This window comes from Cuculus canorus, chromosome 18 (assembly GCF_017976375.1).
Source record: "Cuculus canorus isolate bCucCan1 chromosome 18, bCucCan1.pri, whole genome shotgun sequence".
Taxonomy (NCBI): domain Eukaryota; kingdom Metazoa; phylum Chordata; class Aves; order Cuculiformes; family Cuculidae; genus Cuculus; species Cuculus canorus.
In genome coordinates, this window is record NC_071418.1 from 4364957 (window position 1) to 4391309 (window position 26353).

The following is a 26353-nucleotide window of genomic DNA, read 5'->3' on the forward strand; positions in this document are numbered from 1 at the left end:
AGAGTTTTAATTAACACCAGTTAATGTGTAGTGAGCTGTGTACCAACTCTTAAATAATTTGTTTTAGGCAAACTGGCAAGCTTGATTCCTTGTGCAATAACTGTATTATGAAGTTTCATCTATCTGGGTTAACAGAGAACATCGAGTGTTTCCAATATTTTTGTTGACTTTATCACTCTGCTCCTGTTGCTTTTCTGTTTAGATTTTTGGGAATCCAGGGATAATGTCTTTGGACACTGGAGCATCCTGGAGCAGTCCAGCAGAAATGGTTGTGTTTCCTGCCATCAATCGGAGCAGGGATTGGTTCAGGGCAACTGGAAGGAGGAGTGGTTTGGGGGAGGGCGATGGGTGTATCTTCAAGAGGATACAGAAAACCTGCGGGGTGATTTCAACCAATTTGTCGCGTGGAACAGGTCTGAGGGAGAGTACACACCCAGGGAAAAGGAGGAATTAGCTGGGTAGTGAAAAGACAGCTTAAGAGTGAAAAGACATTTTTCCCCTGAAAATATTTTTTCATGGAACTTGAGGAACCCAAGAAAAAGGAAGAGACACTTTTCTTTTTAATATGTTCAACAATTATATCTTTTAAGATGCATCCTTTTTAAAAGAGCTGTTTAGAACCATTATCTTCGTAATCATTATTTATTTTCCTCCCTTTTTCTTTATGAATGAGTGCTCCCATTTGTTGCATGGTGCAAATTTTGTTTATAAAGATTGTCAAGCCGTGTCTATGGTTTTACTGCAGAGAAAGTGTTGGGCTCTGGTGATATGTTTACATTAAGATAAAATCAGCATGCTGCAGTAGTGATGTTATAGTTAAATTTTGGTCTGGCTCACAGTGTTCTGAATTTAAGGTGTTGAAAGCAGCAGATTTACTGCGCTTCTTACTCAGCTGGCAGGATTCTAACTTGAAATGGAGAGAATTGCATAAGGGTTGTGATATAGATGTTCTCCAAAAAGGACATCCATAGGACGTAGAGGAAAGAATGCAGGAAGGAAAGTAAGCTGTGGAACTTGAGATGAGAGGGAGAGTGAATACAGTTGGTGTTATCATAGAGATGTGAGATTTTAGGAAAAAAAAAAAAAAACAAACAAAACCCCCAAAACCTCACAAAGATAAGAATATGTTAGAATGAGATAGTAATCAGTGAACATTGTCCTTTTGGTTTGTATTTCTTCCTCTTAATTGCTCTGTTCTATGGCAAAGTATTTAAATACATTAATTAAATGTTTAACGTAGGCCAAATTAAAAGCAATTTATAAAACTAATATGGAGACGGCATCCAAGCAAGACTATTGTAGTTAAACTGAGCTTTTACCAATGTAAAATTAACATTCTGGTTCTAGCTTTATCGTGGATTTGATACTTTTTCCTCATTGGAAACGAGTATTTTTGTTTGTATCTTCCAAGTATGATAACAAAATAAATCAGTATTGTTCTCTTGTGTATTATAGTAGATAATATGTGTGTGTGCCCACGCATGTATATATCTTGAGTTTAAATCTCCTTGGTAGAAGATATAGATACATTTGTGGATGGAATTGGGAGGGCTAAATGCAGCTCAAGGAACCTCCTTAGGCAGGAAATGGGGTTAGTGATCCGGTTTGTGCTTTTTAAGCTTAAAGGTATCTACAAATCATACGGGGAGAGGTTTTTTGATGGGCTTCCTGAAAGCATTTGAGATGCAAAGACGTCTGTGGGTAGGCCCAAAACTTGAATCTCTCAATAACTGGAGACTTCCTGTGTTGGGAATTTTTTTGCTTCCAATTCCTCTGTTCTTTACATCCACTTCTCTTCCTTTACAGTTCCCCTAATCTCATTATCCTCTTCATCCAGAACTGTCCAAGTCCTACGTCTGCTTATAAACTTCTTGCTGTTTTCCAGTGGGTAAAAATTGTTTGGTTTCGGTTGTGGTAAATATCCTTGTTAAAAAGTAGGAATGCTTGCTGGATTCTGTCCACATGACTGTGGCTCATGAGAGGACAAGAAAATGCAGAAAGGCAGATAAGACTCATTATTGCTTTCATCTTGATTTTTTTTTTTTTTTACTTTTCCATAATTTTTTTTTTAGTGACAATTTGGGTCTGAAAATACTGACTTATTCCTCTTAAAATTATTCCAAGCAGTGTGTATCACGCCTTTGAATATTCTGTGGTTCATTTGAATCCACAAACTCGATGTCTCGTTTGAATGCGATGCTTGATTTATATTGATAATTCAGTTGTAAACTGATTCTCACCCCAAGTTATCATTCTGAATAATAATCTGTTAGTTCATGTTGAAAAACACAGCAATCTTGACTTCTGTTAACATGGTTCCTGCCTGATTAATGTCCTGTTCCTAAGAACATAGGCAAGTTGTCCATTGCCTTCCGTGTGAGGAAATCGCATCCTTTCTTGCTTTGATAACTCTTCAGAATGTAATGTAATAAACCTCAAACCTTATTTTATTGTGAGACTGGTGTGAGACATAGTGTATGTCAAGATGAATGTGTCTTCATAAACTGGCTTGTGATTTATAATTCCTGATCCTAATTGGTCTGGTCATGGAGATAGACATGTACAGTTGGGGTTTTTGCAATAGTTTGTGAACTATGTCTTTAATTATTGCACATATGTGCTGGAGACATTGAGAAAGATCAAAGAGGTAGGTTAGCAATTCAAACTAGTGTTTTAACCAGTAGAATGTCCAGATGGTTGCCAAGCAGCTGGGAATTAATCTTTTGCTGCATGATTAATCTCTACCTCAAAGTGTCCCTCTTTAAAAGAAAAAAAAAAAGTTTGCATTTTTTTTTATTGCATTTATAGATCCTGGTTTTTAAGGGAGAAAAGATGTTCAGTAGGAAAAGTAGGTACTGTACGTTGTTCTTGTTACATGTTGCAGTTGTGAAATAAAGGCAGAATTACAGTTTACATGACTGAAATGAGTGTAAAAAGTTTAGCAGCTGCTGTAATACAACGTATTAAAGATAAGGACTAACACTGGGGAAAATAAGTAACCGATGTTGACTCAGAGTATATGGACTCATTTACTTCACTCGAGTTAGCACTGTGCAGAACTATATGAAATTTTCAAGTAGTAGCTACTGTTTTATTCAGATTTTACTAAATCTCTTTGGAATCAGTATGATATTGGAGCGTTCACAGGATCAGCTCGGTTCAGTTTTCAGTGTTTGCTCTCTTTTATGAAATCTAAGAAGTTTATTACCCTATTTAAGGTAAATATAAAGGGATAATAATCACTCCTTTCATGATTCCAAAACATATTTTGAATGGTTTTCATACTCATTGATGTTAGTCTCTGCAACAAGTGGCAGACATGGATATTAGGTTTGGGAGTGGGATGCTTGCCACTCCAAATTATGCTGTTAAGTAATATGATGTGCTGTAGTGCTAATATTCATGTTATGTTTATTAGCTATATAGACCATCCCTTAGAGTAAAAATATCATTTCCGAGTTATTACAGTTGTTGAGATACAAAGCTGTATCCTTTTTCCCTATTCCCACCGCCCCCAACTTGGAATTCTGTGAAAAATACATTGATCTCTTTAAGGAGACTATTGACGTTTACATATGAATGAGAACAACTGTCAATTCCATTATTTTTCTGTATACAGCAAATATGTAATAATGTTCAGTGTCATTTCAAAAGTCAGACTTTTCTTGCTGGGGAAAAGCTGGTGTGGTTTGATTTAGGACAAAGCCTTGCACTTCCAGTGTCTATAAAAACGAGACTATGTCACATTAATTTTTTACTCAATCCAATATGTAGTTTCTCTCTAAAGAGTTTTCTGTTATAACTGGAAGTAGGAGTTGTAGTGTCATTAACCAGTAAAGATACAAAGGAGGATAGATGCGTGGAGAGAAATGTAAATGTTTGTTAGGTCAAATAATAGAGTCCAGATTATAAACATAGGCTTTTGTGGAAGGACCTTTGAATCTGGGAAAAATGCCATGTTTGTAACGGGTCTTTCTACATTCTGATTTCTGGCTTGCACATATCACTTGCTTGATACTGCTTTTCTTTCAGTCTGTCTCTGGCTTGTTCAGACTGTAAGCTCTTTGCAACAGAGACTTCATGAGACATGTATTTCACCTTAAACATTGCACCAGACAAAAATATTGATGATATTCAATGCAGAACTTGGAGTGGATAATGATCTTGTGTTACACTTGGAGAATGAGCACAGACATCAGTGAAAAAAGACTCAGTGTTGATGTGAATCCCAGATGGAAAACCTGCTTCTATTGTCTGTAATGTTCCACTAGGAAAAATATTATTTATGACTTCCTGTAATTTATAGGATTTGCTCTTGAAGTCTGATAGAGTCTCGGAAGTTTTAATCAAATAAAACTAGCTAGAAAGCAAAAGTGCACACCGCCATCCCCAGCCCACGGCCCTCCTAGGACAGTTTGGGGAAATGTCTGCCTCTGAACCAGTGCGAAACAATGACCTTTGATACTTAAAAGAATCTCCTTTGCGTATCGTAAAAAAATCAAAGACTCAAAATAGTCCCCTTTACTTTATAGAATCTCATTTATCAAGGGAACCAAGCTGAACCTTGGGGTGATGGAGGAGGTACTGTTTCTGTACCCAGAACGCCTTTGGAAACCGTAACCTGTGAAGAAAAGCAAACTTCTCAATAATTCATTTTATTTTCTTTTTCTCAACAAAGTGTTCGTCTTTGTATCTTGCTTATTTGTTTGTAAGGACTTTTGGTAGGACTGCGAGCTTGTCTGTAGGCTTTTCTCCAGATTTTTAGCCTTCCTGGAATTTTGTGGTGAACAGTTAAGGTCATCCACATCAGGTCTGTCTTGTTTTTTGTTCAAATCTTGAGACTTTTTCACCTCTTGTCCCTCAAAAAGGTTTATTCTAAGTAGTTTAAGCGATCAACATAGGTTTGAGAGTGTTAGTTAACTCTTCCAGAAAATAACTTTTCAGCTTGCCTGTCTTTTAGACTTTGAGGAAACATTACTAAACTCTCCCGTACAATATGCTTCTCGGGTATCATCCGCACTTACAAGCAGAAACAGGTTTGACTTGTTTATAAGACCTGTGTCTGTAGTTGATATTTTCATCATGATGTGCACATTTCACTGTACTATAGACCCAGAATATCAAGGAGTCTTCTTTCCTAATGTGCTTTGCCTGTTCTAATTGCGAAGATTTTCCAGCTCTTGGCTGTTGTGGGAAGGGAATACGATCACCACATTCATCACCGTGTGAAAGATGAGGTGTATTTGTATGCATTTTACACCTTTTACCCTTCCCACTTTCTTTTCGTACTATAATGCATTTCTCTCTTTGTTAAAAACACTTGAGGGGTAGATGCAGATCTTCAAAATTGTTTGAGCGAGTAGGTAGAAGCTGCTTATTAAATATAAAATGTGATAATAATTTATGTATCGTGTCACAAGTGTACTGGTTACAGACATCTGAATGTAATGAAGCTGGAAATGAACAGTATTTTTTCCATGCACTGTAAACTTGGCGCAAGTTTTTCACCAGTTCACTTTTCAAAATGGAAGATTTGTTCCAATATGATTAGATATTAGATCTTATATTTTATGCAGAAGTTTCCTTTCAAATAAATGGCTACAGAGTATGAATTATTTCCCTTTTTTCTGATTTTTAGGTATTTGGCTGGTTATTCTGCCTCTGAAATTGCTCTAAATCTTAGAAGTATTAACACACCTCAAAGCTAATCTTAAAACGTTTTTGAGGATACAATATGAGATACAGAAATAATACAATTAAAACCATAGCCTGTTATTTATGATGTGAGATACACTATTCAAAATTACTTTTGTCCGAAGTCAGCACGTATAACGAATCTCAGTTGTTTCACAAGTACAGTATCTGCTGCCTATATAGTTTAAATCGCTGTGTAAATTATCAATATTTATTTTTTTTTTGGCCCTGGAAGTGAAAATTGAGTAAACTCTATTCAGTGGAAAGTTTTAGTTGATTGTTGTTTGTTTTTTTTTTTTAAGAAACCTTTTTCTTCCATGAAAATATCAAAGCTTCGCATTGTACACCGACTTCTTTTAGCAGCTGAATAACACCAAGACAAATAAGTTTTGTCATATATTGCAAGATACACAAGGCATTGTTCTACATTGTTAGTTCTTACTTTGAAGTTCTCATTTATTGTTGACATCCTTCTCCTCCTTCCTTGTTTCCTCCCTCCCTCCCCCATATATTTATAGACTTGGAAAAAAAAATCTGGCAAGCAACAAGTACTGTTTTTTCCGATATAAAAAAAAATATCTCTGGTGGATGTTAAACTTTCAAGATGCCACTTCTTGCCCAAGGGTGGTCCCTGTAATGAATTTGAACAGTGATCAGCAGCTCGATCTCTCATTAATATTGTTAGTCTGCTTATTGATTTAATTTTAAAACAGGTATTTGCGTATTTCGACGCAGTTTAGTAAATGGTGACAAGATGAATGTTTGTCTCCCGTCATGAAAAACTGAGATATCGCCTTTCCTTTTGCCAGAGATTTATGACAGTTTGCAGATTAGACTGCAAGTTTGACACTTATTATTTCCATTTTGATAGCACTTAACCTATGCTATGAAAATATAGAACAGTGATATGATGAAAACCTGCTCTCGGGTAACTATTTGCTGGGTTTGGTGGTGTTTTGTTGCTGTGGTTTTTTTTTTAAATTAGGAAGAAAGTGTGACTGGGGACATGAAAGCAGTTCTGTTGATTCCATCCTCCATGGCTTTAAATAACAGGGACAGCACAGATGTTTGACATCAGTAATGTTTACATGGCCTTAGGGTTTAATTGCCTCATACTCTTTGTAAGGAGAATAAACAATGACAGAAATCCGAAGGAATGATGTTCAGGCAACAGCAACGGCTGCATTTCATACATAGTTGCAAACTTCTCAACTATAGCTAAATATCTACGCTTGGGTTTTTTTGTCTGAGTGATAACACACCATAAATTTCATGTTCTCTGCTGCTAATAAAAGCTATTAAAACCGATGAGCATCAACACAGTTCATTGCTCCTACCAAGGTGAATGACTTTTCTCAGTTATCTTTATCTGTTTTCTCCAAAACTTATGAAGGTCTTTGATACTGTTGTAGGTTATTTTGTTTTTCATTATGTGTTTAATAAGTAAATTAAAGCTGAAGTGCAGAGGGCGCTTTATAGAAGAGCGGCACATGAACTTCCAAAGCACTATTCCCCAGGAAATTGAGGCAAACTTAGCAAATGAGCTTTGACGTTTGGTGACTACGGATACACCGTTGACGCAGTTTGGTATGGTTTTAATTTGAAAGATGCTTCTTTATTGAAATTAGTATTGAATAACATGTTTAAACTTTGTAACGGAAGGGGTGAAGTTTCACTCCCAGTTGTGATGAGTCCATTTGCTTCAACCTCAGCCTTAATGAGATCACTTTTTAAAGTGTGTTTACATGACTTAATTTTTTTTATCTACATATGCAGTGGGATTGGGAGTCTGTCTGATGCAAAGGGTGGATCCAAACACAGATTTATAAATGAAACCAGCACTCCAAGCTTTGCTCTAGGACACTGTTTTGTTTTCCTTATATTTTCTGGCTGTTCCATCAGTTTTTTCCACAGAAGAAATTGTAAATGTAGGGGTTTTAAACCAACATAGTTTTATTTTTACAGCAAATACTCAAATTAACACTTAAAGAAGTGGTGATGAAGATCTATGTGTGTCTTGAAACTATGAACCATTATGAAATTTATATTGTTGGAGATTTTTTAATTTAATTTTATGTTTTACGAGTTACTCATTACAAATGCACCCACCTGTCCTCTTAAGACTACCAGAAAACTCCACGTGCACATCAACTGTTGAATTTCAAACACTTTAATATGGTGCTCCTCCCATTTATTTATGTAGTAGATCCTGAAGGGCCAAAATTCTGTAAGTTGTGGGCAAAGCAGAAACGGCAAGAAAATGTCTCGGGTGCTGAAGCTTCAGAATTTCTTTATGTTTATAGAAGTTGAGGACCTTAAGTGCTTTGGAAGGTGTCACCCTTTCAGCCCTTAGCATGAGGAGTTGGTCTTTGGGATTTTTTTCAAATCAGAGATATTTTTTTTTAATTATAGTATTTAAAGAAAAATTAATTGGTTTTGTTGTTATAATGTTTACCCTCATTAAAAGCAGACTTTTGTGTCTTGGGCAGATACAGTTCTCAAATTTGTTTGGTTGCAACTCGGTCTCTTGAGCTGACGCTGCCAATCCTTTTTGGACAGTAATCCCAAAATCTGTGACATTTGAAGGGAAGTCTGTTCTTCTGGAAGTAGTGTAATGAATTAATGAACCAAAAGGGATGAGAACTAGTGCAAGAACGGTGTTAAGTGGAAGATTAATGATAAGGAATGGGAGCCAACTTCAAGTACAGGGATTTCTGCCGCCAACCTGTGGGAAAACAGCCATGTGGCTGAGAACAGTCACCGTCACTTGGAAATATATGTCCATGTTTAATACAGGACAAATTTTAGAGTTTGATTTATTTTTATGTTGTTTCATCCTACAGAATAATAAAATGTAGACCAGCTCTCAGCTGATGCAAACTGCCAAGGATTAATTTACATCAGCCGAGACATTCTCCCTTTACTAATGAGTTTTGAACGTAATGTGTTTGTGTCGATTTAATAGCTATGTGAGTGCAATAGCTGTACATCAGTGGTTCATAAGCTTTTAATGTAATTCAAGTCGATTGGAGTCTCTTTCATGTTTAGTTTTTAGTATTTGTGTTTTTACAAGGCCTTCATATTTATTTATGGAATGTTCACAAACTATCGGGGAGTGGATTACTCGGCTCTTTTTTAAAATCAGCACTTATTTATCACCCGCTATTTCGTCTATAATGTCAACTTTGTTGGAAGGATATATGCATATATTTCTTTTTCATATATACATATGCGTATATTTCATGAATATAACATGCATTTTTATTGTGATGCTTATTTTTGGATGATAAAAGAAATGTCTGACAGCTCAGAATGCCATCTATTTTCTCTGGATTAATTGTCAATCTAACTTTTTTTGCCCCGGTAATTTGCATAAGATTATGTACCTATTTAGTCTTGGGAGATATGTAGCCTCTTAATATGCAATGTAATAAGCAGGCATATACTTTGGGTATCATTGGTTGTGGGGCCTGGAAATTTAAAGAATTTGCTGCTCTGGCTTCTTCTATTTTCATTTCTTGAGTCTTCCATGTTTACTGCAAAGCATTTTAGAGTTGGCTGGGGTTTTTGTAGCTCACACTTTCAAGTCACAATAAAAAAAGACAAAGTAATCGTATAAAACAAATTAATTTTTAGTGTGCTTATTGATTTTATACATTAGATAAACATTCATGCTTGAATGAATACTTTTGATAAGTCAAAAGAATAAAAATAAAGGCAGAATGAATAATGCTTGTTGATTTCCGTAGATTTGGTCAGTTGTGAGTATTATAAGTGAGGTTGTTACTTGAGCAAAACAAAAATTCGAGACTTGAAGATAGCTGGATGGCGATGGAAGTCCAGCTCCAAGGTGGGTTAACCTCAGCACCAGGGGTTCTTGTGGCATCCAAAAGGCAAATATAGGTTTTCTGTTGGTCACAGCGCCTAAAGATGTCTTCTGGTGAGATGTTGGTACTTGCCTTCTTGTGATTTTGGTGTACCCTTTCTAAAGTGAGAGAGTTTGTTGGTATTTGTCACTCTGGGAAGCTTTTCCGTCCAGTTTGCATTCTGAACAGTAGAAATTATTAAATGTAGAAGTGGGGTTGCCTGAATCTGAACTTGAGGTGTCACTTTCCATTTCTGGGAAAGTCTGAGGAACACAAAATACTGATCATATTTGCAGAGCACTGAAGACAGTCCTTAATGGTATAGTGAAAATATGCCAGAAACTTGAAAATGAAAACTTAAGACTATAAGCAAGGCAATGCGCTATTGTGTCAGAGGAGTTCAAGTGCATTACTTTGAACAAACACGAGCAGAAGCAGGAAATGTATTTTAGCAATCGAATTCAGCAGTAATGTCCTTGATCCCATTATAAGTAAGCTTAAAAAGGAAATGTTTGTAATGTGAACTCTATGAATAATAGAAAACAAACAAAAATAAACATGCATCTGGGCTAAAGGACATTCTTTGTGTAAATGTAACACCTGCCTAAAGAATAGAAGCCAGTTTACCATACTTGGTATATTAACAGAAATATTAAAAGTTTAGTTCTTAAGTGTTTGTTTAAATAAAGGATGAAGGCTTTTTCTGGGCAGTAGCAGTTATTTTTATTGCCAACTCAAACATCTTGCAAATTCATTTTCTAAATAAATATTTTATGTTGAGATCTTTTGTAACTCTTATTAAATACGAAAGTACTGAGAAACTGAATATAGATTTTTTTTTAATAACAATTACTTGTTAGTGATTTCCCATTGCCTTCTCAAAGGCATCAATGAATATTTCAAAAGTTATGCAGAGGTCATTAGTATAATTTAATTTTCGTAAACTTTTATATCTTTTCTTTTTTCCTTTTAAAGCTGAACATAAAAATGAAAATAGTGGAAGGTAAATGTCATGAAGAAAAGCTTAAATTACAGCAGAAGCATGACAGTGTTATTCAAAAGGTAAGAAGCTTTCGTATTTCTTTTTCCCATGACAGTATATTAAACAAAATAATAAAGAATCTGATCATAATAGACAATTAGCAGTTGTTTTTTAAGGTAACATTAATTGCAATTGAGAAGAAGTTCAAGTAAGATTGTAGGTAACAGTTTGCATAAGCTGATAGGAATGCAGAGTATTCTATGGTAACATAAACTTCGGAAGGGAAAAAGGCTTGCAGAAAGCAGATGAAAATACAAGTGATTGGTTTGTTTGTTTGAACAAGAAAACCTCTTTTAGAAACCTAACGGCGTCTGTAAACTTGTGTGCTGATGAAATCATAAGCTCATGATTTTTATTTTAAAGACAAGACACTTGTATTATAGGAAAAAAACGAACAAACATACTTAATTTTTTATGGACAAAATGCAAAAAGTATCTGTAGGAAAATCCACGGGTGCATCCCTACTGTTCCTACTCGTGCAGCAGTAGAGCCCGTGGTCATGTCTCCATTTTGACACCGTATCTTAAAGCACGGGCTGTCAATAAACTTCGTTATTTGTGTTATTGCATTGTTAAAGCTTTTTTTTTGACTTAATTCTTCCCAGCAATAAAATGACACCAGATATACTTCCATTGGGTTAAGTTGGATTTGTCTTTATTGTGTTGTATAACACCACTTTTAGGAAGATTACAAAAAGACTGCCCGAGACCATAGCGTTACTTTTCATACCATGTTTTAAACATGTGGGTTAAAATCTGCGACGTCCTAAGTGCCTTTTGAAGCCCTCTGATCCCAGGAACTTAATGGGAATTAAATGCTCAGCGTCGGGATCGCGATGACTTATCCTTCTCTAAGCTTTGCATTACCGAGAACCTGTTTTGTTTCTTACTACTGAGTCACAGACTTGGAGGAAGTCAGTTGACACAACACCATGACACATCAAAGCTTCCTGAAAGGATGTTAATATTTGGTCAGGTGCATATTTGGCTCATCTGTTCTCAAAGTCTGCAAGCCGAAGTAGCTGGCAAAGCTGAGAGCCTAAAGGAAACAGCTTTGTGAGACTAAGAAATAGTTTAAATGCTTTCTCATCCCTTGAGTTGTCATCCTTTTCTAACTGATGTTAGAATTCTGTCTTTTGAAGTTGTTTAATAATGTTGGCTATTTTAGAGAAGGTTAAATAGTGTCGTATTAATCTTTAAAGGCACAAAACATTTAATGCAGATGGAGTAATATTGTTTTAAGATGAAAGCTTCTGTTTGATGAGAGATTTGGGGCACTGTTATAAAATTTCTGTGACTTTCATGTTTATCTTAAACACGAAGTTTAAATTAAAATACTATCTCAAAGGGTGCAAGTATTTGAACTTTATTTTTCCAAAATCAGCGTGTACAGAAACGTGAATGTAGTTTTACCTCATCTACTTGCTCTGCTCCAACCCATTGTTTCTTGGAATACATGTGAAGGATTTCTGTTGGTGAAGTGCAAAAGAGTGTAAAGAACTTCACCAATTATTTATTTCTTAAATCTGCTGAGAATTTTAGATGTTTTTAAGTAACATTAAGCAACGTAAATATGAAAAGACAAACAAAATGTTTCTATTTGCAATAGTAGCACCGTGAAACTTCTCCGAACTCAACAAAAGCAATGCTGAACCTGCCCAATTTTAAAAGAAAACAAACAACCCCCCCCCCAAAACATGCAACTCCTCTTTAATCTACTCTATTGCCTACATTTACCTAATCAATCTGCTGTTAATTACGTGGCAGTGCTAGCTGTGAAACTGGATTTAATTACTTCTTGAAGGCAGCTCCTTTGACAGAGATCAGTGCATTTTATTCTGGGCACTGGTTGTAGTTTTGTTGTTTTGGACTTTTGTTAAAGTATTGTGAATTCTCCCAACAGATTTTGGATAGAAAGAATGATGAAATAGAGGTATTGAAGTCCTCCTACAAAACCAAACAAAATGAAGCGGAGGAGACGATTAGAAAACTGGAGAAAAAAGGTGACTTTTATATCCACAGTTGTTGTTTTCTGCGTGGTGGTATTGTACTGCGTCTTTCTGGTGGCTGTAGCCCTATGTGTTCTTTCTAGATACAGATGTCTTTCCTCTTCATTTGCACGTCTTGCCCTAAATTTTCCTTTAGATTTTTAGAGGCTTGTCTGGTTGCCTTTGCTGTCCAGTTTCCAGACCAAATTTTCCAAGAGGCAGTGTGATCTTGTCATACTTAATATTTAACATATAACATATCTTGTTATAGTTAATACTTACAGGAGAGTAACCAAAAAAAGGTTTCTTTGATGATACCGAAGTATTTTGACCTTTTTGGAATCTCTAGCTCAAGTTTAACTTATTTTTACCTTCACTGCATTTTAATCAAACCGCGGTGTATTATTTATTTAGGACTGTTGTGGCAAGAGATTTCCAACATGAGCAGTAGTCTTGAGTATGTCCTAAATACAGAACTTATAATAGTTCTAATAATACAGAATATTATTAGAATACAGAACTTATAATAGTTCTATAATAGAAATACCGCAGTGTAAAATAACACACAAGTTTGGTAATCTACATACAGAAAGAGAGAGAGGTGCATGTGTATTATTTCCTTGGCAAAGTAAATTGTCTGGCAAGGGATCTGGGGCTTCCGTTGGTGTGCTGATGGTTGTGCTCACCTCTAGTGGGTTGTGGTCAAGCCATCGTGACTTGATAGTGAAAATCATCAGTCAGTTTTCAAAAGTGAATGTGTACCTGCTTAGTTTCCCACAAAATTTGTCAAGCTGTCAATTGTTCATGCTATCACTTGCAATTTAACTCGGGGAACTTAATTTTCTTGTCTATTTTGGGCATTCAACCTTCAAGGGAACCTTTTCTCCTAAGGATGCATGTAAAATCAGGTTAAAAATGCCTATTTTGTTTAGGTTATAGACAATTTTATTCATATATAATTTTCTCCGTGAGTAAGGGAAGCTCACTGTGAAATATTTTGTAAATAAAGTAGAGAGAACACCTTGAAATATTTTAGGGACACAGAATGTAAATGCTAAATTTTAAAGTGCATTAAGTATTTTTAAGAGCCAAAACCTATCAGAAAGCTGAGTCAATTGGAAGACTGATGTGGTCTGATCCAATCTGTTGCGAACACTGAAAAATCCCGAAGGTATCTCTTGAACAGTTGTTTATTTTCCCATTTTTTGACAGTTCAGACCCTTGTTCGTGAGGCACAAGTCGTCAGAGAAGCAAAAGAGAAGCAGATTATGGAGTTAAAGAAGATGTGTGAGCAAAGCACTGAATCTTTGAACAATGAGTGGGAGAAAAGGGTAATGAATAATGTTTGTTTTGCGAGACTCCTACAGTGCGTATGTGGGATAATACATTTTGTCACTTACAATACTATAATGAACATATTACTCTCAGTGATATTTTCTTACGCTGATTTTATTTTTTTCTGGGGTTATCTTTCAAGATTCTTTTTGCTGACGCTTGCGCCCACACACCCGCCCCAGCGGGTCACTGTTCCTGGGGTTCATCTGCCCCTCTTGCGAGCCTCTGGATGTCTTAGGGAAGTGTTTATTTCTGACCTGACATGGAATTTTAATCTCTGTAAACCTGCTGCTACCTGCTGCTATGGTGACGCCTTTGAACTCTTCTTTTTGCATTGGGTCATGAATTCTTCAATGTATTTTTATTTATTGTTAAATTCAAGACAGCAGCTACGCAGAGACAAGCATGTTTATTGCAAGACGGCTTCACCTTTGCCCAGATTATTGTCGGTATTTGTTTCGCTTACCCCTCTGAGGAGAGGGAGGGTCACAAGAAGGGCAAACCCACCTCCCTTCGTAGATGAAGTATGCTGTTTAATTTAAGTTTTTTTGCAGCCCTGCATCTGGAAGCGATGTTGGTTTTAATTCTTGTCTTGTAAGAGATAAATCATAAATCTTTTCCTTTGTGCTCATAGACCTTGAGGCTTCAGTGCTAGGTGGGTTGTTTGTGTTTTATAGAAGCGTTATTTTCAGCCTGAGGTCATCCCCCTATTTACAGTTACCTGGCAAGTGCTGCTTCTGCAGCTGTAACTATCATCAGTGATGCCAGCAGGCAAACAAGAAGGCAAATTAAAATGCCAACATTAATTTTAACTTAATGAAACTATAGAAATTAGATTATAGCATCTATCTTATAGAAAAACATGGATAGTAGGAAGTATGATGGAGATATTACGAAAGTTAATAGTACGATATTGTTATGACTGTATATGTTTCTTCCTTCTTTCTTCCTTCTTTATTTTTTTCTTTGAATAGATGCTGGGTGTTTGAATAAACGTTGCTGACAATAATGCAAATATTACCACAGCCTGTTGTACAGGACGTAGAGACACTCCCAGAATTTTGGGGTTTATTTATATTGTATGCATACGAGGATTAAGTAAATAAATTAATAATAACTAACTAACTAAATATATTTATTTATCCAGATTATTTTTAGAAGGATCTCAAATTCAGCAAATCTTCTGAACACCACGATATATGCATGAGACTTACTAAAATCATTTATTAGCATTTTTGGCTGAAAAATTTTACGTTCAGTTACTTCACAGTGTTGAAGTCTGCTAAATAATGATCCAGCTTCAGAGACACTGCCATGATTTTGCAGGTCTATATAAGAGAGAAAAATCTATACTCGTGCAAATCAATCAGATTTTAGCAGTGTGTTTAGAATGATGCTTTTAATTTGTTTTATTGCAGCTTTCTTCCTTAGCCATGAAATGGATTTGTTAGAAGCGTGAGAAGTATATAATAGCTGTTTTACAACCAATACACCATACAAATGGCATTATTCTTTATTATTGTATAGATAGAAAATTCAGATTTGAGGCTGCTTAACTAGAAAGGGAGGCCACTGGTGTTTGGAATATAAATCAAGGGTTAGTAATGGCACCAATAATCCTTTTATTAGACAAGTAGATACTCAAGATAAACTGGCAGTATAAGTATCTGCAGAGGATATTAGTGTTTCTCTAGTAGGAGTTCATTAATTTTGTGCAACAATCATTGGTGTTTAGTTTAAATACGTGAACAAATAGAATGGCTGAGAATGGCAAAAATATGTGTATAGTTTGGTATTCTGTACAGATAAGTTATGCCCTCTATACATTATTAGGTGACTTCTAAGTTGCGTCTTTTTAGAGTCACAGTAGACGTGTTTAGTGAGGCAATGATCTGATTTTGGTATAGAAGACAGAAATGTGGCCTGTGCTTCTCAGTTATTCTATTTATATGCTATCATAATACTTCCAAATGCTAGTTTTATATGTCGTTTATTATTTTGTAATATTTTTGTGATGCAGCTTCACAATGCTGTGGCTGAAATGGAAAAAGAGAAGTTTGATATTCGGAAGAAGCTCACAGAAGATATGCAGGAACTGTTTGAGGACACTAATGCTCGTCTTGGCAAAATGGAGGAAGATTATTTGGAACAGATAAAATCAACTGTACGTTTTTTGTGACAGCAGACGTCGCAATATTCAGATGTCATACATTAGTGCAAAAGTGTGCACAAATACGGTTGGGCTGAGAGAGTTGGGGTTGTTCAGCCTGGAGCAGAAAGGCTTGGAGGAGATCTTAGAGTGACCTTCCAGTACCTGAAGGGCGTACTGGAAAGCTGGGGAGGGGCTGTTTACAGGGGCTGTGGTGATAGGATGAGGGGGAATGAGTATAAACTGAAGAGGGGCAGATTTAGACTGGACATGAGGAAGAATTCCTTCGCTATGAGGGCGGTGAGGCCCTGGCCCAGGCTGCCCAGGGAAGCTGTGGCTGCCCCATCCCTGGAGGTGTTCCAGGCCAGGTTGGATGGGGCTTGGAGCAACCTGGTCCAGAGGGAGATGTCCCTGCCCATGGCAGGAGGTTGGAACTGGGTGATCTTTAAGGTCCCTTCCAACCCAAACCATTCTATGATTCTATGTTTTTGGTAGTGCAATGCAGTTGTTCTGTCTTGGTGGAGAGCAGTGTCCTGGCAGCCAGTCTGATCAAGGACTTCTTCCCTGGATGAAATCCATTGAAGTACGGCCCTTCAATGAATATTACACAGACATATATTTGTATTGATAAACTGTTTCTAGCATTTCTCTCTGGTTTTGATTCAAATTAGAACAACTTTTGTAGATTTGCAGACTATAAGACAGGATTTGTATAATACATCTCTTTTTATAGACACGTAATTTCTTCCATTTCCTCCATAAACCATCAAATGCTTCTGTTAGATTAAAGATAAAAAGAAAAGGATTTTAAAAATAATTATAGTATTATTTGAATGTATTTAATTTCTTTCCTAGAATAATTAGAAACATATAAGCAGGTGTAATTTGCATTTTGTGCCCCCTATGTAAATGATGTAAAAAGCCTCAAAATTAACAAGTATCAAGAAAGCATCCTTTACTTTTTATCAGTGTGAGGCATGAAGCAAATTGAATGAGTGAAAGGACAATGTCAAATAAAATTTATTCCTTTATTAATGACTGTTGAATTTGAAAATTAGCATTCAGATCATGTCATAGGTAACAGTAAATACAGAGAAAAATGGACACAGTCTGTCAGCAAGATTGAATTTAAGAACCATCAAAACTAGACAGATCTTGCTGAGCAGCTTCTGATTTAATAATTAAACAAGGTAGAGTTCAAGGGAGGGCTTAAGATGAAAGACTAGACTGTCACTGGAAATTAGTTTTCTTTTTTTCTCTCTCTCTTTCTTTCTCCTGTTTTTTGGTGTGTTTTTTTTTTTTGGTTGGTGTTTCAGAGTTTTCTTGTTCAGAGTTTTTCACACTGGCAGGAAGGCCATTGCTGTTGTTGAGTGAGATTGGCTGAGTGATTGAACTGATACCATGGAGCCCATAGGCACGGGTTTGTGCGTTGAGCAAATATCAACGTCCTGAGAGGTGAGGGGCAGGGAGGAAGGATGATATTTGCCGATGTTAAACACAAATCTTTTTTTTTTGTGTGCATTATCATTCTTTTTTTTAAAAACAAAAGAAAACAAACCAACTCTAAACACTGCCGTCCCCCAACCCATGCAGTGCAGCTGGCTTTTTTTGCCGGAAAACTTTGCTGTACTGTGTTCCTGAGAGATCTTAAGCCACTCAATGAAGTTTGATCGACCATTCTGGCTGCGTGCGGTCCTTGTGTTGCTGCAGGCTCATTGAACTGTGCCAGTTGGGACATGGACTTGGGATGGCAGATGGTTGCACTTCTATTTTATGTTAACAGAGGGTGAAAATGCTCATCTATTTCCCTCATCTTTAGGCTTTTGTTAAAATAAAAATAATCATGATGCATACATCCTGGAAGGACAGATGTGTCTTATTTTTTGACTCTGGCTTCTTGAGGGATTCTTCCCTCATTTCCTTGCATATTAACATAAATTTAGGGAAGAATGGGAAGTAGAGTAGTGTCGTGTTACCTGCCTCTGCTCATTTTTATATGTGTTTATATTAGGAGTTGAAGTTGTTGGGAAAAGATTGAACTTTTGATAGGTATTTTAAATTTCTTTTGAAGAAATCACTGTAATCAAGGAAATTATATGGAGAAGTGGATTAGGGAAAGGTTATACCAGCAGAGGAAAGTGCTCTCAGTCCTGATCTGGATTTGCCATATTCCGGTGCACAACACTTTCCTTCTCTATGCGCCTCCATTGCCAGTAATAAAATGGAGATGATACACTTCCCTTAGTAGATGACTGGTGAATTCTTTTGTTGATATTGGTAGATTGATTTGAAATACAACTACTTCATATTCACGCTGTTAGTGTAGCATTTGTATTATTACTGTTCCTCTTACATCCTCCAAATCCATAGCAAATATTACTGTAGCTTGTTTACATCCTTGGATGTAGTTTTTGCCGAAGTGCCACATAGAAGTCAGTTGTTTAAGATCTATGATTCTGTAGCAACCAAAGTGCGTTTCTCCTTGTTTTAGTTTAGAAATTTCACATATATATTATATATATATATGTGCGTGCGTGTATATGTGTGTATATATATGTGATGGTCATAAAAGTACTGGGAAGAATATTTCAACATGAGAAAGCTACGGATTTCGCTGTATGCTATATAGTTTAATATGTTTTCTAGCTGGCTTTTATAGCTGCTTCTCACCATAATAATTGGTAAAAAATTTTTAAATATATGTATAGGGGTTTTTTTTTCCCCCAAAATACTCTTTCCCATATGAAATTGCACATATTGCTAGTGATAAGCCACATGTTGGTTAATGGAAGGCCCAAAAATATTTTATATCCGTTATCATCTGTTACAGTTTTACATTGAAATATCAATGTTCTCTCCCATTTTAAAAGATTTGTGGTTTAGAAATCAGCTGCACATATTGTTTTGCTTAGGGGAGAAGACACATTACTTTGGCGGGGGTGGGGGACTGTAATAGATATCCATATTTTGAAGATTTATTTTTTTATACACAACATAGAATTTACTGTCATGATTGATGACAGCTTTGCTGTTGTAACTCTTGTGTCCCTGGACCACCAAAGAACCTTGTTGCTCTAGGCTACTGAATAACAACAGGAGGATACTCTAATTTACTCTGTTTTTCTCTACAATGATCTATTCTTTTAGAACCAGACGGTCAAAAAACTGGAGGCTCGTGTCCAGCAGTTGACTGTGGAAGCTGAAAACGGTAATTTACTGCGTCAAAAATTATCTCAAGAGAAGACCGATGCAGAACAACGTTACCAGGTGGTGTGTGCTGAACTTCAGGAAATGAAAGCAAGGTAATTAAATAGTAGTTGTCTTCTTTAAGTCTGAAGAATATGGAATTTCCCAAAGCAATTATTATTAGTTGGATTTCATGAGCTTAGTGAATGGTAGTTGGCGTTAGAAAATGGGCGTGAAGATGTATTAATTGGTGTAAAACTCCTTTCGGCACTGACCCAGTTGACCATCGTAGGCGGTCTGTTATCGTTCCGTTATTTATAAGCATTTCATTGTTACGATGAGCACGTGGTACAGACTTGCACACTCTGCAGAATTGATACTGAGCGGATAAGATGCCAAAATATGAAAGCAATTTCCATATTCTTTTTGCTCACTGCTTGTAGGCACAGCTCACTTCAGAAAGACAAGGACCGTGTTATACAGGAATACGAGGAGAACATTCAGCAACTACAAAGTAAATATGATGTTAATATAAATTTTATGAAGCAGGAACATGCTGCCTCTGCTGCTAAGGTATGCTTCCATGTATAATAGGCATTAAAATGTTGTTTATTTGTAAAATGGTCTCCATATAAATGTAATGTTTATGAATAAATCTAAGCAACTGTCCGGTTGCATAAGTTATATATGTGTGTGAGTTTAAAAAAGGTCATGATTTAATTTTTTTCTTCCCAAATTTGACTGAAAAATCATCTGAAGCTGGCTGATAATTCTGAGGGCGGATGTGTATATGTGCATACAAGTGGTTATTTCCATAGCTACGTCAGATAGGGTAAAATTAATATGCTGAATTCATTTGTGCTTCTGTAAAAATTCCAGATATCGGAGAACCTTAGCACAGTGAAAGACTTAATGTCTTCATGAGGCCTCTTCAGTGGGGGAAAATATTCTTTCCAGAAATAGTCTTGTAGGCCTCTTAATTTGGAGCATTGTGTTAAATATTTTTGTGTTTAAGAAATTATTTTAAAGATCTACAAGTGTGCGTTCCACCCAAAAATACAATAATTCTAATTTGCTTCTGTAAAAACACCTATCAGGGCAATACCCACCAATACGCATTGGTAGGTGTATATATAGTAGTATGTATATAATACAGTTTTCAAGTTGAATAATAGTGGAAAAGGCTCATGTTTAAAATACCATCTGCTAATCCTTAGAGCCGTGGGACAAAGGGGATCTTTCGTGTTTACTTACAGGAATTCGGGGAGCTTTGGTTGCACTACTCTGTTTAATGTACAAGATATTTTTCTTTCTGTCAATTATTAGTGCTAAGGGGGTTTTAGTATTAGTTTTTTTTTTTGTGGTTTTCTTCATATTTCTAAGTTCACCGAATGGACAGAAGTGACATTTCCAGAGCTATAAACTCATTTGGGTTTTTTTTTCTCAATTTAATGTTTTTTCCAGTTTCCAGGCACCTATGAGAAATAAATTAAAAAACACAAAATGTATCTATAGAGCTAATGAGGGATGCAACACAAAAATTCCTTTTTTCTCTTCAATCCTTACAGGCATCTGAGGTGATTGAAGAGTTACAGCACGATGTCTCTCTGTTAAAACAACAGTTACAAGATCAAAGGCAGCAACAGCTGAGGGTGAGCCCTGAATTTCTTACTCGGGAATGACCAGCCCTTTTTAATTTGTCCAGCAATTTAGAATCATAGAATAGTTTGGGTTGGAAGGGACCTTAAAGATCATCCAGTTTCAATCCCACCGGCTCAGGCTGCCCAAGGCTCGTCCAACCTGACCTTAAACACCTCCAGGGATGGGGCAGCCACAGCTTCCCTGGGCAACCTGGGCCAGTGTCTCACCAGCCTCCTGGTGAAGAAATTCCTCCTTACGTCCAGTCTAAATCTGCCCCTCTCTGTAGTTTATACCCATTCCCCCTCATCCTATCACTACAAGCTGTTGTAAACAGTCCCTCTCCAGCCTTCTTTTTGGATGTTTCGATAGCCATACTAAAGTCTACTTATCTATAATGTGCTTATTTATGTGTGTTTATTTACAGAAATATGCAAAGCATCACCTAATGCCTAAAGGTTGATTTAAATACTGTGACTGAAAAAGATATCACTTTATGGGTATAAGGAGAATTTTCATGGAAACTTTTTGGCTATTGATTTTAATTCACCTGTTAAAACAGTGTGAATTTGTATCAGTGGATTATAGCAAAGCGTGTCAAAGAATTACAAATGTCTTTTCTTTTTCCTTAACTGTAAACATTTTATAAGTTTCAGAATTGTTTTTATTTAACAATTCAGTTCAATATTCCGTCCTCCTATAGACATTTAAATGAATCCTTCCTATCTTGGTATGAATTCCACATCTGTATCATGTATCAACCCTGTCTGAGTTTTGGCATCTACTTTTCCTCCTATGTCTTTCATTTCACAGTTGATATAGTACAGAAAGGCATTTTAATAGCTCAGGAGAACAAGTTGCTGTTTCTCTTTAGAAAACATGAATCTTGACTTTTTTGGATAGTTTTATATGTGGATATTTTTACTGTTGGTTGAATTTTGGTTTGTGTCAAGGAACTTTTTAATGAAGATGTAGAGTGGATTTTTATTTTTTATGGGCTATTCTATATAACAGCAAATGTGCGTGTGTTTAATGACTGTTTTATGAAATGAAAGAACAATGTGATTTGTTTATTTAAAATACACATCTGTTCCTTTGCAGGATCAAGAATACAAGCTTCAACAGGAAAAACTTCACTTGGAGCGCGTATATGAAAAACAGGTAATGTTTTCATTTGCAACGTGAATCGTAGTGAGTTTGTTGTTTGGTTTGTTGTTTGCTAGTGCCTTCTGCTGACTTGATGTCGAATACTTTTCCATTCCAAGGTATGGTTTTGTCTGACCCTAGCCTACGTTAGTCGTCTTAGACAAACCACGGTTTTCATGAATGTCGGCCTCAAGAAAAACCTGGGATTGGAATACTGTTGCAAGTCAGCTGAAAATATATTAGCATAATTTGAATAGCTGCTGGCTATTAAAGTATAGAGGACATTGGCTTATTGCAATACATCACTTCTCTGCAAATAAATACAGATTCAGTGTGGCTGGTAGTGTTTCCAGATAGCAAATCCAAATGCCATCAATTGGCTCACATCTACCCTATTAAGCTTCACACTTCTGGTTGGTAATGCATCCATATTCCCTTTCTGTAGTGGTGTCTGTCCTGTGTGAATCCTGAATGAGGTCTGCAGATCAGTAGAGAGAATGCATCTTAGCTTTTATTTTTAAAAGATAACTTTACAGCAGTTTGGCTGTTGGTAAATTTTGATCTAACTGTATTTTCCAAATGAAATCATTGAGAAAGGAGGAGAAAAACATACGTGTAAACAATCCATGGATATAAATCCATGAAGTCATGTAGATTGGCCCATAAAACACTAAAACAAGCTTGCCTTCAAGTGAAGGAATCATCAGGTCTCTGGTGCAATCTGTTCGCTTAAGAACCTACCCATTATCTAATAATCTTTATTAGTCTACAGTGGCTGTTGCCTGCTAGCGTATTTAAACATCAAACAAATAATAGGTAGTAACCCTAAATGTCACTGTTTGATTAAATGTGCTTGTCTGCTGAATCAGGAACCAGTTAGGCTAAATGGTTTTACAAGCAAAGGAAACACCTGCTTTTTATAAATAATCTACTGCTTGTTTTCCAAACATTCAGCTGAGTGTAAGAACAGTGACAGATTATTCCTGAGAGCCATTCTCGAGCCAATTGTTAAATAAATATAATTTTCCCAGGTTTGGCAATACTTTCTTTACTCTCTGATAGACAGCTCATCGCTTTGGAAGCTCTTCCACAGCAACTACGTGTTCAGACTTCCGTGTAGTAAATACCTACATGGAACTGCTTACAGTAGAGCATCTTTAAATTTGTTTTTTTTAATTGGACTGGACTCTTATGCTTCTGACTATACACTTATTAAAACATCTTTTTCTTCATGGTAGGGGCTTAATAGCACGTAACATTGCGTATGATTGTAGGTAGCAGGTCCAGAGAGGTTATTCTCCCTCTGTACTCAGCACTGGTGAGACCGCACCTTGAATACTGTGTTCAGTTCTGGACCCCTCACCACAAGAAGGATGTTGAGGCTCTGGAGTGTGTCCAGAGAAGAGCAACGAAGCTGGTGAGGGGCTGGAGAACGTCTGACGAGGAGCGGCTGAGAGAGCTGGGGTTGTTTAGCCTGGAGAAGAGGAGACTGAGGGGAGACCTTATTACTCTCTACAACTACCTGAAAGGAGGTTGTGGAGAGGAGGGAGCTGGGCTCTTCTCCCAAGTGACAGGGGACAGGACAAGAGGGAATGGCCTGAAGCTCCGTCAGGGGAGGTTCAGGTTGGATATCAGAAAAAAATTCTTCACAGACAGAGTCATGGGGCACTGGAACAGCTGCCCAGGGAGGGGGTTGAGTCGCCTTCCCTGGAGGTGTTTAAGGAACGGGTGGATGAAGTGCGGAGGGACATGGTTTAGGGAGTGTTAGGAATGGTTGGACTCGATGGTCCAATGGGTCCTTTCCAACCTTGTGATTCTGTGATTCTGTGATTTCCTGTGCTCCCCATCCGATAAAGAAAATCATGCTTAGTCCATCGCATCACCATGTTGTTTCTTGAGCAGGCTAAAAACAAAACAAGCTCTTGTGCTTAACCTGCTTTTGGCAAAAAGTATTGTGAAAATCCATGGTTTGCACGATGCCTGGAGGACAGAAGCTCCCTCTCTTCATCCGAGAGTACCAGAGAAAGAATTCTTCATAAAAAAATGTCTAGTCCTGGTTAGGGAATTCAGGAAGTGGGAGTCAGGTTTCATTTAGTGTTATTTTGCACCTATATTGCTGTACAGGGAAAGAAGCGATTTCTCAGGTTGCTCAGATGTGTTCCTTGTGGGGTCTTGAAAGTGGCCGTATTCATTCAGCATTGAGTAAATACTAGCAGGATTTAAAGTCGTATTTCATATTTAAGTGGTGACTAAAATATAATGGGAAGATTACAAACATTTAGATGAGAATTCAAGGGCCTCAGCATTTTCTGTAACTGAGGATCTTCAGGATGTTTACACAAGAGGCCTATTTGTCTCACTTATGTGTAATATTGCCTGGTGTAACAGTAATCGCATGGAAGGCAAGATTTGCCTGGAAATGTGCATTTTGCTTGGGGAAATGGAAAGGAGGAGGGATGAGCAGCATGGCCAAGGAAAGGAAAATACAGAGAAGTGAGAGACCCCACGATGTTAGGCAGTGCTGATGCTCTGCTGTCTACAGAGGGCACGAGAAGCGGGTGTTTGTATGAGAAGATATTGAAGATGAGGACGTATGATAATGCTGGGCTTGGTAAGGGGTGATTGGGAAAAGACAGGTCGAGGAGGGGGGTGGCTTCTTCCTGCCGTGCAAGGATGCAGAGGCTTTTGGATTGCGCTGGGATGGATTTCTTGCCACACCCATTGGAGCGAGAGCTGACTTATTCTTCTGGCTTCACACTGTATTATAAGCAGCCTGTGGTCACAGTTTACTGTGGAATAATAACTATTAGGGAAGATGCTCTCTGGTTTTAGAGGCGACTGTGTGGGTTTTGTGGACTTATTATTGTACGATTCTACAAGACTGCCCTGCCCCTGCATTTCCAAATGGATGCAAAATCAAAGAATGAGAAGTTTTAGAGGGTGATTCAAGCACTCTGCTTTGATTTACCAGGTCAGGAGTTCATTCGCAGTAAACTGCTTTTCCTCAAAGTTTTACTTTTCGTTGGAGTATCTGCCCTCAGCTAGTCAATGTTTGAGTATTATTCTGAAGTAAGGTGACTTACTGTCATTATTTGGTGTTTTTACTGTTGTAAGAATTGATAAAAAGTATTTGATAAAAAGTAATTTGATTTGGGTATTTGCAAATTGATAAGTAGGAAGTTTGCACCATAGAGAATACACCACTAATTTACGTGGATTTCTATATGCTTTCCTGTGTTTATCTAAAGAAAACGTAGTTCCTTTTTATTTAATTACTGATATTTATTCTTTCTTGAGAATAATATTAATTTTGAGAAGAAACCCAGCCCTATTGACTGTATTCCCATGCTTGAAGTCTGTTAATCCTTATTCTTGCATTTTGTGTAATTTTAGAAATATATAGATGGTTGTCTACATCAGTGCCAAAGAAATATGCAAAATAAATAAATAGTTTCTATAATTTAAAATAACTTTTTTAAACTCCGATTGTTTTAGCTAAAATACTGTATTTTTTCATTCAAATGGTAGATTCTTGCTGTCCGGAATGATATAGATAAAGAAAGAGGGGATGCAGAAAAGAAAATACGCAAACTGGAGGAGTCTTTGAAGTAAGTGAATATGGAATAATTGTTGAATCACTCCCACTTTTTAGTCAAATTTATTTAATCCACTTATGCTTTGTCTCATCTGACTGCTTCCTGTAATTTGTCTGGGTTATCTTCCCATGGTAAAGCCACATTTTCAGGGTTCGAGTCAGCCATGAGAGTTAAAAAAACTAAAGGAAAATCCAGGCCACCCAAATTTGTTAGCTTTCATGTGATAGGAGTAAAACAGAATCGATGCTAGTGATGCTAGCTGGTCATGCCTTGTTGGATAAATTGGCTTCAATTTAGAATGGATACATAGTAGGCAAATATTCCAAACTAAAGCCTAATTGCTTTGGACTATTTTAGTGGAAGGGATCAATTTGAAAACTGTATTTATTTAAATTCTATTTTAACTTGATTTAGTATATATTTCTGATTTTAATATCTGTAAATTACAACTTTCATGTGGAATTTTCCCCTTAGATACTACACTTTTTTGTGTATACTTGATTTTTGAAATGTAGATGAGGTTTGGAGAAATGCTCTACAGCAAACAGAAAAGCTGTTTCATTATCTAACTTGTAACAGCTTTTTTGCTGACCGTGTACATTTAAAAATAATTGGGATGCAACCAGTTTGATTTTTTTTCTGCGCAGAGGAGTGGCTTAATATGTACAGCAAATGCACGTATGACAAGATCGACTCTTGTTATGCTGCTCCCA

The 26353-nt window shown here is 36.8% G+C and overlaps 1 protein-coding gene across 3 annotated transcripts in view; it reads left to right on the forward strand.

The window, feature by feature from the left end:
* CEP112 (centrosomal protein 112) overlaps positions 1-26353 on the forward strand; it is a 167367-nt gene that overhangs the window by 22072 nt on the left and 118942 nt on the right. For all 3 annotated transcript variants that reach the window (XM_054082932.1, XM_054082933.1, XM_054082934.1), the window contains 9 exons: positions 10536-10622; positions 12506-12605; positions 13803-13921; positions 15946-16089; positions 19222-19376; positions 19704-19833; positions 20829-20912; positions 22000-22059; positions 25573-25652. In XM_054082932.1, the coding sequence (XP_053938907.1) occupies positions 10536-10622; positions 12506-12605; positions 13803-13921; positions 15946-16089; positions 19222-19376; positions 19704-19833; positions 20829-20912; positions 22000-22059; positions 25573-25652 (959 nt within the window). The remainder of the gene's footprint in view (positions 1-10535; positions 10623-12505; positions 12606-13802; positions 13922-15945; positions 16090-19221; positions 19377-19703; positions 19834-20828; positions 20913-21999; positions 22060-25572; positions 25653-26353) is intronic.